Consider the following 14,929-nt stretch of genomic DNA (forward strand, 5'->3'; position numbering starts at 1 on the left):
CCCCTATATGTTGCAGAAATTGCCATAAATGTCCAGAAAAAAATTCTCACTTTGGACACCTGATCTGTGTGATGGGACCTAGTTTTGGCATAACAGCCCCTTCCCCCTTTAAAATGTTAAGGAAACATTGCATGATTCACACATATTTTCATCTTGTGTGCTTCCATGCAGTAATCTAGGACTCTTATGTTTATTTTTATTTTTTAGGCACTAGAAAAACACCCCAACTCACCAATGACAGCAAAGCAGATATTGGAAGTCATTCAGAAAGAAGGGTTAAAAGAAACAAGGTCAGTATTCATATTTACATTTTCTATTTTCACGGAATCATAATTGCTACTAATTGCAAAACAACAAGTGTATCTAGATTTTGATGTTATAGTCTATTGTGAATTAAGGAATTACTTGCAAGTTCTTTTGTGACTGCCAAATATTTGGGCGACCCAAGATTTCCTTGGAACTACCTGCTGGCTTAATAAATTACATTAGATGGATTGCTATGGAATGTACTTCATTAACAAAGAACAGCACTGTGTGAATTAGCCTGTAATTGGAGTTATTCCTCTTTCTTTTTTTTGTAAGAGGAGATTTTGTTTCTGAGAGTAGTGAAAGAGAAACACTTTTACAGCCTTAGTAGATAAATTCCAAGATCCAAAGATGAACTCGCTCTGATAAAATTCCAAGTGCCAATGAATGTGCTTGAAAATTTAGTCCTCTTATATTTAGAATTACTCCACTCAGAGCATCATTAATCAACTACTGAGCCTTTTAAAAAGGTTTATGGAGATAGTCACATACCATAAAATTCACCCTTTTAAAATGTACAATTCAGTAGTTTTCACTATATTCACAAAACTGTGCAATCATCACCACTATCTAGTTTTTGAACATTTCATCACCCTAAGATGGAACCCTGGACCCATTAATGGTCAGTCCCTATTCTCCCTAGCCCCTGGCAACCACTAATGTACTTTTTATACCTGTGGATTTGCCTATTCTGGACATTTCATATAAATGGAATTACCCAGTATGTAGCCTTTTGTGACTGGCTTCTTTCATTTAGCATCATATTTTCAAGGTCCATCCATTTTGTAGCATGAATCAGTACTTCATTTTTTTTTTTTTGCTTCCAAATCATACTTTATATTTTACTGCAGAGATATATACTACATTTTGTTTATGATGATTTTTATGTTTATTTAGTTATGGATTTTTTCAGTGTTGGCTTTATACAGCAGTTCAGGGCCATATTACCATATCAATGATATTACTTGAGAAGAAAAAAAAAGTTTGTTCCTGGGTAGAATAACCATAGAGCTGTCATATGTGAATCTAATCATCCATGTTACATTGAGTCAAGTTTTTAATTGTATGAAATTGTCTACCTGTAAGCCATTGAGAAGACAGTGGTCCCAGCTTGGTGAGCAGTTCAGGACCATATCAGTGATATTACTCAAGGAGAGAGAGACACAACTTAGAATAGATTTACAAGGAGATCCTGCTGAATAGCATTGAGAACTTTGTCTAGATACTCATGTTGCAACAGAAGAAAAGCTGGGGGAAAAATGTAATTGTAATGTATACATGTAAGGATAACCTGACCCCCTTGCTGTACAGTGGGAAAATAAAAAAAAATAAAAAAAAAGAGAGAGAGAGAAAAAAAGAAAAGTTTTGTTACAGGGTAAAATAACCATAGAGCTGTTGTCATATGTGTATCTAATCATCCATGTTACATTGAGTGAAGTTTTTTTAATTGCATGAGGTTGTCTACCTATAAGCCATTGAGAAGACAGTGGTCCCAGCTTGGTGAAAATCAAGCCTGCAGAGCTACCTTTTGAATCTGATATGGAGATGGAACCTGCTGAGAGAAATGAGTGTCCTCCTGGGACCAACTTTTCCTAGAAAATCAGTATTACCTGTAACTCCTCTGGCTGTAACATGAGTCACATCAGCTTCTAACTGTTTACAATGCATCTTTTGCAAATTCGAACATCACAATTTAGTGGCGTATAGGACAGCTAGGCTCTGTTTTTCATCTCTGTTTCAGAGGCTTTTTCTGCCTGTTCTGAAGAAAGAGCCTGAGATGATGTAACTAGGCTGTTTGCAATATTTGTCCCCCGACAAGGTGGAGGTAACGATGGGCAGGGAAGCTGCTGACAGAGCCTAGCAGCTCTCTTAGAGGGGATCCTGTTCTTCTAAGCCAGATGTCAGTGTGAGGAGTGAGGGAACAAGACGGGGACACCTGGAAATGAATTTTCTCCTGATGTCTGTCAAAAACCCTTGAAAATATTTATGCCATTTAGAAAGCACTGAAAAATGTTTGTGGGGCAGCCAAAATAAAAGAAGGGGTAAAAACTAAGGATATCAACTCCTGTCAAATGCGGGCTCTGAGCCAGAGGAATCTGCCTATACAGGCATAAAAAGCATCTCGTATACCCAGACATTTGAAATTTGTTCCTTATGATATTCTTCTCCACGGGAGCATGTGGTCTGTTATCCGTTATTATGTACCTTGAGATATAAAATTCTTGTACCATGGCCCTGAACAGGATTTTAATTGCACTTATGATTGTAACAGCCTTTTTTTCATATTTTTTCAAGATGCTGGTCTTCCTAGAGTGTTATATTAAAGGGCTTTAAGTTGTTAAACACAACACAAAACAGCTTCTTTATAAAGACTCCAGACATTGAAATGGAAAGCATAACCCATTCCTCTAAATACAACCCTCCCTCCTTACCATCCCCCCCCCGCCCTGTTATTATGTCCTTCTGTGAAGGGAAAAAAACCCATTTGTTGTTATAAGTATTGATGAACCTGTACCGTACTATTTGAGGTACGAGCAAGAAATTCGCAAGTTAAATAGGAAAGAGGACAGGTGAAGAAAGAGCCCCCAGTTCTGTTTTTAGTTCTAGTCTGTATAATCAGCTTTGTTCAAAGGGCCTCAGACTGTGCATTTTGTGTTCTCATTTCTTTGTTTCTTTGAATCCTCCCTCTTGCCAGTTGCGACAGTTACTTATGCTAGTGTATCTGTGGCCACTCTCCCCTTGTTTTCTAGCTTGCTTCTTAGGATCATCTCTAAAATAAAAGGAGTATATAGATTTTGAGAGGGTTTCAGCTTTCCTCCATGTTATGTATATTGCCTTAGGGAGCAGATTCTGACATTTATTTTGCCTGCCTAAGGTACTGTTGTACTACCTTCCAAATTCTTAGCTATTTTCCAAGTATTTATGGTAGCTGAGTAAATGAAGTGTAACTGTATCTACTTTTCTTAAGTAAAGTTACATTTAGAAATTCCATCATCATGAGGTCACACATAGCTGTTTCATTTCTAGGTATTTATTAACGGTGTGTTTTTTAAGAAATGCAGGCTTTCAGATATGCCTGATTAAATGCAGGGGAGGGCCTGGGGGGGTTACTAATGTGTATTCTTCTGGCGGTCTCTATGAGTGAGAGGTCATGCCGATGGCCTCCCCAAACAGCCAGCCCACCACTGTACCTAGCATTTCTGGAAAAGAGAAGATTGGCCCTTTAGTCATCATCACTCCAAGACCATTTGTTTTGAAGTAATGCCATTTATTTCGTGTACTATTGCACTGACCTCACTGTACCGTAAATTTGTCCTTGTTTGTCTTCCCGCTGGTCTGTGAACTCTTTAAGGGCGGGGTACCCAATCCTCCTGGCATTCAGAAGATACTCAGTAAATATTTGTTGAGTAAATAATCTTCCTCAGGATGTCAATTTGCTGGTCCTTAGTGATAACTTTGGCTTGCATTTAGAGTTAGAAGCTTCTTTTTTAACATTCCAAGTTGTCTTTTTATCCTGTTTAATTGTTTGTTTTAATCAAAAGGAACCTACTGGTTTTGTGGGAGTTCCATTAAATTTATGCATGCCAGTAGTCTCTAGCAGATTAGCTGTGAACAAGTAAGGTTATTATGCTGTTAACTGTTTTCAAACACTGTAGGTGCCTCTGGTTTAAACTTGGAACTTACAATAAAAAAATCCCAATAATTTTGACAAAGCAGATATGAGTATTTGAATGTGTTCAGGATATGTGATATTATTAATTCATTTGACTAAGGTGAAATTCTCGACAGTTTATGGTACCTTTTCCTCTTTTCAAGCAATACTTTAAACTGCGTAATCTTCAAGTAGACAGGATAAAAAGAGGACAATGTTTTAATATGTTCTGTGTATCTTCAAGTTATTGATGAAATGTGTAGTGCATGATTAAATTCTATTTTGAAAGGCTGGGTTGAAATAAGCACTCTCCATGTGTCTTTAAAAAGGTATATGGATATAATAAATGGTCAGAAGGACATAGGGTTTTTGTAGGGGAAAATTAACAATATGATCACAGCATGATCTCCTAGAACTGTATCTTTTAATGAAAATATTTTTGGTAAGTTTTAATTCCCTTCTATGTAATAATAAGATTTCTAGCAATGTAATTTTATTCTGGTCCATCTGTACTGTACCTGCTTTCCTGATTCTCAGTATTTCTGTTACTTTGTGTTTGTGAGTTGTCAACAATTGATAAGACATAGCTGTTTGGAATGCTTTTCAGATGATTGGAATCTTATAATCAATCAAAGAGCCATGTTACTTGTATAAAGGGGATAGAAATATGCACATTGCAGCCTGCGGCTTTTATGGATGGACATTTGATATGCCTGTTTGAATGGCTTGACTAAACATTCCCACTTCCTCAGGGAGAGAGGGTGCTACTGTAGACTGTAGTCTTGTCTGCAGTAATTAAACATATGTTCACAGAAAAAGAGAAGTTCCTGCAGGTACCATGTAGGTTTGGATGACTTTTGGGGTTGTCCTAATTCTGCTTTGCTGTTTTTGGTTTGCTTATTGAGAAGTTATAATTCCTTTATCAAGAGGACTGGGTGATTTTCGATGCCGAGGATATGTTTTTCTCTGCTCATGTAATTTTAAAAGTGATGTTTCCGTAGAAATGTGTGCTCTGTTTTCGTGACACATCCAGGGGCAGTAGGGTCAAGGAGGTGAGGTTTGCAGCACTAACCTAGCGAGAGCCAAACAATCATTCATCAGCAGGGGATAATTTCTTACGTGGAAGGCATTATTGTTACAAGATACCCGCCATTAATGTAGCATGAACTGTGGTATAGTTTTCCTATTATTTGGTAATAGGTAATAGGTAAATAGTTTTCTAATGGAGGCGAGGAAGTCATAAAATAAAGGCATATCACAAAGCAATAAAAAAAAACCTATTGGGTTGGGGCAGGACAATATTTATGAGGTACATTTTTACAATACCATAGACACTTTAGAAGAAATCTATGTTAGATTTCATCAGCCATTTACAGAGCAGCAGCCTATAATAACACATCACAGTAGGGACATTTGAAAAGGTTTATAAACAATCTCTCTTTGCTTGGTATTACTCAGAATATTGACATATTTTTGACTTTGCAATGTTCAGCATGCAATTGACAACCCACGATTTTGAAATTGCCCTTGTATCCATGAGAACTTTTTATCCCCCCCCCCCCGTAATCCTTAGAATAAATTTGCTTTTAGCTACTTGTCTTAAGGTTTTTCATGTTCTCTGTTTTTGTAGTCTGTTATGATATGCTGAAATTAGGATCTCCACTTTGTAGTCTGTTTTATTAAAGATGTTGCATTTTTCTAGTGGGATAAAATGTCAGAAAATTCCATTACCATGTATCGTGACAAACAAAATTTCTTGGCATTTCTCTTGGTGAGATTTACGTTTCTAATTAGTGCTATAGGAGATGATTCTTTCTCACTGCTGAAATGTTTTGTCTAAAGATAAGAAAGAAACACAAATAACTGCAACTGAAAAATCAATTCTTATCTCCAGACTCCATGTCGCACCCCCCTCCCTTTCATACTGAAAGGGTGGTCTCATTTGTTTGTGTCAGGGCATTTTAGAATTACAGTGTTAACTCACAGTGTCATCCCTGCCATTGGCTCACATCTAACTCTCTCCTTGTGTAAATGCTCTGTACAGTTGGCTACTTAGAGAGGGATGAATGAGACAATGGAGTTATTAAACAGAGCCATAGGGCACCTGCATATATTTATGTGTGTGTATTGGTGTGTGTACATCAGTGTGTGTTAACAAGCCTTTAGAATAATTTATTTTAGTTGCCACAGAATTTTACGTATCATTACTCAGATTGGAAATCTCACTCAGGGTCATTCCTAACTCTCTGGCCCATCCCCCCATGGCCGATCGGCCCTTGGGTAGTATCAGTTCTATGCCCTTTTGCAGCTCTTTTTCTCTGTGTCTCTACTGTTTGCCATTCCTTCTTTGCACTTGTAATTTTTTGACTAGACTAATGCAGTATCTTCTTATCTGATCTCTTGAAATCTGGTCTACCCTTTTAAAAATCTTTTTTTTTTCTCAAACACTGACATTTATAGTAGTGTTTCTTAACTGATAATCAGAAATATTCCAAAGAATATATTGCACCTAATAAACTATGAATCAAAAGCTATTGTCAGTTGTATGTTCGGATATAATTAGATGAAATCAGGCATGGTACTTTTTTCTAGTCACATGATACCTGAATAAACATGATATTCTGATGATGTTGGGTTTAGGATATGAATGCATACAGTATTCTTCAGATAAGATTTTGAATTTCTAATATTTGAATTTGGTTCTTCCCGAAATATGTCATTTAGGATGTCGTTTGTTAATATTTTATGCTTTGTACATAATTAGTTTTGAATTAAATGGTGTAAGACTGGTTAAATCCAAATTCATAATTTACACTGTTTTAAAACAACTAATCTATCATAATTAATTTTTTTAACTTAAAGTTACTTTTTTTGAAACCACTCTTCAGAAGGGTGATAAAATTATCTTTGACCATGGAAGCATTTCCTGAGTTAAAAAATGATTGTTGAAACCATTCAAGGTCAGGTTTCAACTCCTCAGCACAACTCTAATCAGCCTGGACTTGGGCAGCTTTAAAGCCTTTGTAGTCAAGCATCTGATGTTGCAGCCACAGTTGACTACAGCTGAGCCTTGAACAACTTGGTTTTTTGAAATTTGTGAGTCCACTTATACATGAATATTTTTCAGTAGTAAATGCTACAATACTACACATTCTGTGGTTGGTTGAGTCTGCAAACATGGAGGAACTGCAGATTCAAAGAACTGACTCTAAATTATATGTGGATTAACCCCCGTGTTGCTCAAGGGTCAACTGTACTTGCCTTTTGCTGTGAAATTTCCTCCATAATCTTTTCACAATTTGGAAAGTACAAGTAGAGCCCCATGAGACGTTCAGGTACTGTGTGTGTGTGTGTGTGTGTGTGAGAATATGTGTGTTGCAGGCACTTCTGATGGTTATCATATTGTTCTACAAGAGTCTATGACATTGGATTGCTGAATGGGGAGGAAGTACTTTTTGGGTAGAATATCTCAAACTAATGTAATAAATTTGCAACAGGACTCCTCCTGGTTCCCATGTTGAAGTCATAAGAACAGTGATTAGTTAATCTGCTCTAGCTGCCATAACAAAACACTGTACACTAGGCGGCTTAAACAGCAGAAATGTATCTTCTCACAGTTCTGGAAGCTGGAAGCCCCAGGTCAAGGTCTCACAGGGTAGGTTTCTGGAGTGGCCTCCTTCCTGGCTTGCAGACAGCCACCTTCTAGTTGTGTCCTTTCATTGGTGTGTATGTGCAGAGGGAGAGGGAGCTCTTCAGTGTCTCTTCTTATAAGGACACAGCTCCCATCAGATCAAGGCTCCATCCTTATGACCTCTTTCAGCCTTAATCACTCTCTTAATAAAGCCACACTGGGGACTAGGGCTTCAACATAGGAACTTGAGGGGTGGGCACAAAAATTCAGTTTACAACAGCGATTCGAAATTTGAAACTTTACACTTCTAGAATTTATGGCTTACCATAGAATTTTTCTAGAATTTTGAGTATCTGATTCAACTTTAAAGGTATTCATAACAATATGTGTGTACTGTGTACTGTGCTTCTGTTTTTACATACATCTAATATGTATTTTCACATGTTGTTCCTAACATAAACCAGTAGAATACTTGGCTTAAGTTTCATGTTCAAATATAATGTGTATATTAATATAACAAATTGATTTGGGTTTTATTTGAAGCCTTTGGTAAAAATAACTGTGGTGATTGCATATAACCCTCAAGACATCAATATTCACTAAGGTGTACAATTATAGCTCTGAAATGGCCATTTCTTAATGCAACTTTTTATTCTGTCAAGCTTTCTTTCTCCATTCTTCCAAATAATTGAACAAAAAAGGTAATTTAGGTGATTTCAGCTTTATCAAGATCTAGGTATAATTTACTCCAGAAATACTGAGCACTCTATAAATATTTCAGTGCAGAAATAGGAGCAGAAATGGATGTAAAATTACATTGTATGAGAGTCTTTCTAAGTATCCTATGCAGGTGAAAATCTTTGGGGAGGAATAGGCATTTAACTGGGGTGATTTTCTTTAATTTTTTTTTCTAGGTGGTGTTTTTCTTTTTATCTTTTATTTCATTGCTTATGCTCTTAATTGCCACATGCCTAACTGATTTTAGTTTTGCTTCGTTGTTTGAACTTGACAACATAATTCAAATGCAAAGCAGTTGATATGCTGACATGGGGACTTCTTTTTATAGTTGATTTGTTTTCAGAGGAATAAAAATTATGACATTTTGTTAAGCCAGGTTTTTTAAAAGCTGCAGTGCATAATTCTCAAGAATAAGTTCTAGTTCTTTCAGGACAATTAGGACTATCCTCTACCTCCTGAGATACCTATGCAAAATCAGATCAGTAATTGTGGGCTGGGATTTTCTCTAAAATTGGGATGATTTCTATTAACATTTTTTAAAAAGGCTTGTGGCTTGTATTTAGGCTCAACTCTGTCTTTGGTGTGTTGGTAAGCAGCTTCTGGCCAGGTTCACTGTGCTCAGGTGTGTGGGTACCAAGCTTTTCCAGGTGCTTAGTGCTCAAATGAGAGGACATCAGAGGAAAGGAAAACAAGTTGGGGAGATGTTACTCAATTAAATACCTACCAAGTGCCTCCTTTGTGCTCAGTGGGTAAGACCATGGGGGGTTTGTGGAAGCTTTAAGGCATATCTTCATTCCATTATTAAGCACATGGTATGTTCTTGAGACTGTGGAAGTTGCTGGATTAATAGATGAATAAAATGAAGTTCCTGCTTTTGAAGATTTAACAGCATGGTTCTAGACCATTCTTTTCTCGTCATTCAGTTATGCCTTTTAACCTTTCCTCTGTGAAGTATATCTTCAGCCTAGTACATAATTGTTTTGTATTTTTATTAAAAAATAAATTTAGGAATTTCTAAGTTCTTTCCTGAATTCTTAAAAAATATGTGATATTCCGAAAAGAAGTGTATTTCCATCATGAATATAAGTTCATTAAGGTTAGGGACACACATCTTTGTGTCCTTAATTTATTTTACCTAGTGCCAAGTTACCATGCTTTATATAGTATGTCAAGCAAATTAATGAGTCAGGACTTGATGACTAAAAAAATACCTAATATCCTTTGATCATTTACTTATATTAGGCCCAATACTAAGGATTTTACATTTGTTATCTTTCTAAAAATTTTCAAAGCTGGTACGCTGATGATATTATATTTACCTTTTTACAGAAAAGGAAACTGAGGCAGATGAGAATACATAGTTTGAGATAGTTCATTCAGCTGGTGAGAGACAAATCTGAGATTTGATGTCTGGTTCAGCACCAGCTACACTTAGCCTTTTTAAGTATTTTTGGCCTGAGCTTGATAGCATTTTTATTTTAAAAAATATTGGTCATATGATTCTATCAAGTAAATGCTCCCCACCCCCACCCCCTTAACAGCCTTTCTGGCTAACTGTTGATTATCGATGCATATTACTCACTGAGATTAAAGTCTAGTCTGAGGATTTGTGTATACTCTTTCCATTTATGGCCTAATTGTAAATAGGGTTGAAAACTTTTTAAATTTCCATTTAGATTTGGAAGATGCAAAGCCTTCTGTGAACTTTAACTGTTATGACCTTGTACAACATGAGGAGGATGATCTTGAGTGAAGATTGGGCTTATGGACAGTATCGAGACATATATGAAAGGCAGCTTGTTATTGTTTGATTTAGAAGGTGATGCTGTGAGGGTAGGAAACATACTTCAGGTAATGGAAGAATGGTAATGGAATCTTTAAAGCATTTCTTCATAGGACTCTCACTCTTTTGTTGATATTGGAGGTATAATTGGAACTTGTTTTTGGGGAAACTCACTAACTGTGACCAGTCAAAGCATAATTGCTGACAAAGGCAATTTTAGAGAGTATCAGTTACTACTTTTGTGAAATAACTGAATGAAAATAGACAAGATTGACTAAACCGTGCTTAGTAGAGGAGGCTAAGTTATTAACATTGCTCTCCTTTTAAGACATACATTTAGGGTAAGAAAAGGAGGTCCAAATGAAAAAAAAAAATGAGTATGGTCAAAACCAAAATGACTGCATTCTTTAGGAAATTTTCTTAAGCAGAGAATAAGCTTTCCTGTTATTGGTAATCTCTGTCATGATCACTTATCCATCCTTCCTCATCCATCCACTGGGAAGTAGAAAAATAACTACTCTTTCATTTTTCTGTTTCTTTTTTCCATTTACAAAAGACAGATGGAACATGCCCAGGCACAGTGCTTTCTCTATCAGGCCACTGCACAGAGCCTGAATTCATGACTTCATTCCTCTCTAACCAGTCTGTATGAAATACAACAATTTGTACAATGATTATATTTCAATTTGTGCTTAATTTGTGTTCCTTTAAGGTGACCTTCTGGTTGCTAGATGTAGAAAAATGGCATCATGAAGATTTGTTGGAGTAAATTGTTGCTAGTGGGATGGTCTAAGAATGGCTCGAATCCTAAATTCAGAATTAGGATTAGCAAAGATTGTTTTGGAATACCCCTATACCATCTCCCCAAGAAGGAAAGTGCTGAATCAGGTACATGGAAAGCACTATTTGGAATTACTTAGAACAGTTCACATGGTTTTATTTTAATTTTTAATTATTTATTTATTTATTTGTCTTTTTGCCATTTCTTGGGCCGCTCCCGTGGCACATGGAGGTTCCCAGGCTAGGGGGCGAATCGGAGCTGTAGCTGCCAGCCTACGCCAGAGCCACAGCAATGCAGGATCCGAGCCGTGTCTGCAACCTACACCACAGCTCACTGCAACGCCGGATCATTAACCCACTGAGCAAGGGCAGGGATCGAACCTGCAACCTCATGGTTCCTAGTCAGATTCGTTAACCACTGCACCACGACGGGAATTCCTATTTTAATTTTTCAAAAATTAAAAATTTTTGGAGTATAGTTGACTTACAGTGTTGTATTAGTTTCAGGTGCACAGCAAAGTAGATCAGTTATACATATAATATACCCATTCTATTTTACCATATAGGTTATTACAAACTGTTGAAAGGATTTCCCTGTGTTATAAGTGGGTTCTTATTAATAATCTGTTTTATGCAGTAGTATGCATATGTTATTCCCACCCCTCTAATTCATCTTCTCCTGCCACATTTTTGGTTTTCCCCTGTGGTGTAACCATAAGCTTAACTTTGTTCGTTTAAAATTAGGATTGGGCGTTCCCATTGTGGCTCAGTGGATACAAACTTGACTAATATCCATGAAGATGCGGGTGCAATCCCTGGCTGCTCTCTGTGATTTAAGGATCCAGTGTTCCATGAGCTGCGGTGTAGGTCGCAGACGTAGCTCGGACCTAGTATTGCTGTGGCTGTGGGGTAGGCTGGAAGCTGTATCTCTGATTTGACCCCTAGCTTAGGAACTTCTATATGCCATACCTGTGGTCCTATTAAAAAAAAAAAAAAAGAAAAGAAAAAAGAAAATTAGGATTGATTTAATTAATTGTTTTTAGATATCATTCTTTTGACTCAAACAACTTAAAACTTTTAGTTTTCAAAGTTTTATAAATTAGGTTGTATGTTAGGTACAGTGGTTCATTCTTATCTTTTCTCATACGAGAGTGATGAGGAGTTACAAAATGGTGTCTATAGAATTTTGAATAGGAGCAGATAATTATCTAAATTTTAAAACTGGCCTTTCCCTTACCCAATTTTCCACCACCTGGTAACCCAAGGAATTTCTGGCCCTTATCTGAACCGTTTCTTGTGGTAAGGGAGTAATGGGCTGAATAATTCTTAATTCTTAATACCTAAGGAGTTACACCCTTTGATAAAGTCGAGACTAGTTTACATAGAAGGCCATTTGCTATTGTCATTATTATCCCAACTTTTAGCCATGCTTTTGAGAATTTATTTGAAAGCAAGCTTCCTGAGAAACAGGGCATTCAGAGCAGCCTCTCCCACAGTAGGATGCAATCTAAGATGTGAATGAAGTTTAACTCAGAGCAATAACATTTTTTTTTTGTTCCTCTTAAGGACTTGTATGTAGATCGTATAGCCTTAAACTTTTATTTTATAGATCAGTAAACCAACGCTTGGAGAAGATGAGTTGTCCACCATAATAGGACTAGTAAATATGTGACGTATCTTTAAACTTAGAAAAGGCTGATCATTTCAGAATTTGAGAAGAATGTGCAAAAGCCCTGTAGTAAGTGAAGGACAAACTGAAAAAGAAGATAAGTCTTCTAAGATAATATTAGAAGGGACATGTCTTTCAGTTGGTTTTCCTGAAGTGATGGTTTTCATTGATCCTGTCACCCTCTATTACCCTGATTTTATTTGCTTCCAATACTACATACTTATAACAAGTTTGGCAGAAGTTAGGGGTGCAAGAGAGATTGTGTTGTAATTTATACTTCAAATATAATCTTTTTTTTTTTTTTGGTCTTTTTAGAGCTGCACCATGGCATATGGAGGTTCCCAAGCTATGGGTCGAATCAGAGCTATTGCTGCTGGTCTACACTTGGGATGCAAGCTGCATCTGCAGCCACACCAGAGCTCATGGCAACGCCGGGTTCTTAACCCACTGAGAAAGGCCAGGGATCGAACATGCATCCTCATGGATGCTAGGCAGATTTATTTCTGCTGAGCCACGATGGGAACTCCAAATGTTATCTGGTATTTTTGTTGCCATCAAGACCTTGCCCGAAGGGTGACTATGAGAAGAATAAGGGCGGGGTTGTGGTTGCCTTATGTTCCTGCCTCAGTAGTAAGCACCACTAAGCTCAGGGAGACACAATGCCTTTGATCATTTTATTGAATATGCTTATTCCAGTTATGCTCTGAAATGCCTATAATATGAGTAATTTGTGAAGCAAGGCTGAATAGCTTTGCCTGCAGACGGTTTGATGCAAACAGGCCATCATCCAGCCTCCATTTTCCCTTTTCGGGTTTTCCTTGTGGACTCATGCAGCCCACTCCATTTCTTCACTCACACCATGATGATATATTTAATTTATGTTTACTCATTAAATTTTCCTCTGTTCTCTATAAAAAAGAATAGCAATCTTTAAATGTAATCACAATAAAATTGAGTGGCTGAGAAGTCCAATGAATAAATGAAAACATTGTCAACTACTGTGAACTTACAGCAAAAATCTAGTTTTCATTTATTGATTCATTTTCCCGGCATTAACTCATTTGACTTTTCTTTATAAATGGATCTTAGTATATCAATACAGTATGAATTATATATAGTGATTATTTTATGGATTAAATGAATTTACACCCAATACAATTTGGAGAATGAATCCTGATCTGTTGTTTTAGTCTTCACTTATAATATGATAATACTGATCTCCGACCTTTCCCCTGCTTATGGTTGTCATACAGATTAAAATTTAAAAATAGATTCAAAGGCCTATTACAACTGCATATTGCTGATTATAATAAATCCTTTGCAATTAGTTTAAATATTTTCAGATTATTTTTCTCAGGTTTTGAAAATTGAGGTCCAAGAAAATATCTCTAATTTGTATTTACTTTATAGCGTAGATATTATATAAGGATAGGTATCATGAAGTCCCAAAGTAGTAGTTAAATACAGTTTTACTTCTCACATTACAGTCTGAAGGTGGAGAGTCCCAGGAATGATGAGATAGCTGTGTTAAGTCAGGATATCCAAGAAGCAGACTCCTCTTGTCTTGTTGCTCTACTGTCCTCAGGATTTTGTCTTCATCTGGTGGTCTAACATAACTTGCCACCAAATTCGTGTTCCAAGAAGCAGGCAAAAGAAGGGGCACACACAGTCCCTTGGTAGATAGGTGTTAAACATTGAGTGCTATAGCTTTCCTCATGTCCTATTTGCCAGACACATTGTTGCATTTAGCCCAAGGGGAAGCTGGAGAGTATAGTGTGTTACAGGAGGCATGCTCCCAGCTAAAAAGTGGGAGTCTTAGCTGTAGGGAAAGTTGGCTATTGGAGAACAGTCACCAGCCTCAGCTGTATTTATTTTTAAATTAAACCTGGTGCTTGGCTTGATTTAGACTAAATATTTATTAAAATTTGTGACATTTGAAAAAAATTACCTATATACTTTATGCAAACACTAACATATTCTTTAAAGTCTGACTCTACTCAGCCTGTTAGGACCTTTACCATTTCTTGTCCTCTATCCTCCACCTCCACAGTCCAATGCAAGTATTAAATACCACCTCCTCAGTGAAGAGGTTTTTAATTCTAGCTTTAAGTCATCATTTTATCCGTTATTATTCCATTATAATATGTGTGTTCCTTTGTTGTACTATCTAATAAACTCTCTTAAATATTCTCTTGTTATAATAAGATTGCAGTTTCCTTAATGGTAGAGTTCATGTCTCATTGATCCTTCTCTTCCCTGTGGTGCCCTTCATATAATAGGCTTATGATACTTTCTGAATGGAAATTTGAGTTCAGCTCTATTTCTGTTTCCAATGTAATGTGTTATCCTGGATAAATCACTCAGTCTTTG

At 36.7% G+C, this 14,929-nt stretch overlaps 1 protein-coding gene across 1 annotated transcript in view; it reads left to right on the forward strand.

The window, feature by feature from the left end:
- The first annotated feature begins 213 nt into the window (after positions 1 to 213).
- ASXL3 (ASXL transcriptional regulator 3) overlaps positions 214 to 14,929 on the forward strand; it is a 151,076-nt gene continuing 136,360 nt past the window's right edge. Inside the window, exon 1 of the mRNA XM_047794092.1 lies at positions 214 to 290. Coding sequence (XP_047650048.1) covers positions 235 to 290 — 56 coding nt within the window. The 5' untranslated portion in view covers positions 214 to 234. The remainder of the gene's footprint in view (positions 291 to 14,929) is intronic.

Source organism: Phacochoerus africanus, chromosome 8, assembly GCF_016906955.1.
Source record: "Phacochoerus africanus isolate WHEZ1 chromosome 8, ROS_Pafr_v1, whole genome shotgun sequence".
Lineage (NCBI taxonomy): Eukaryota > Metazoa > Chordata > Mammalia > Artiodactyla > Suidae > Phacochoerus > Phacochoerus africanus.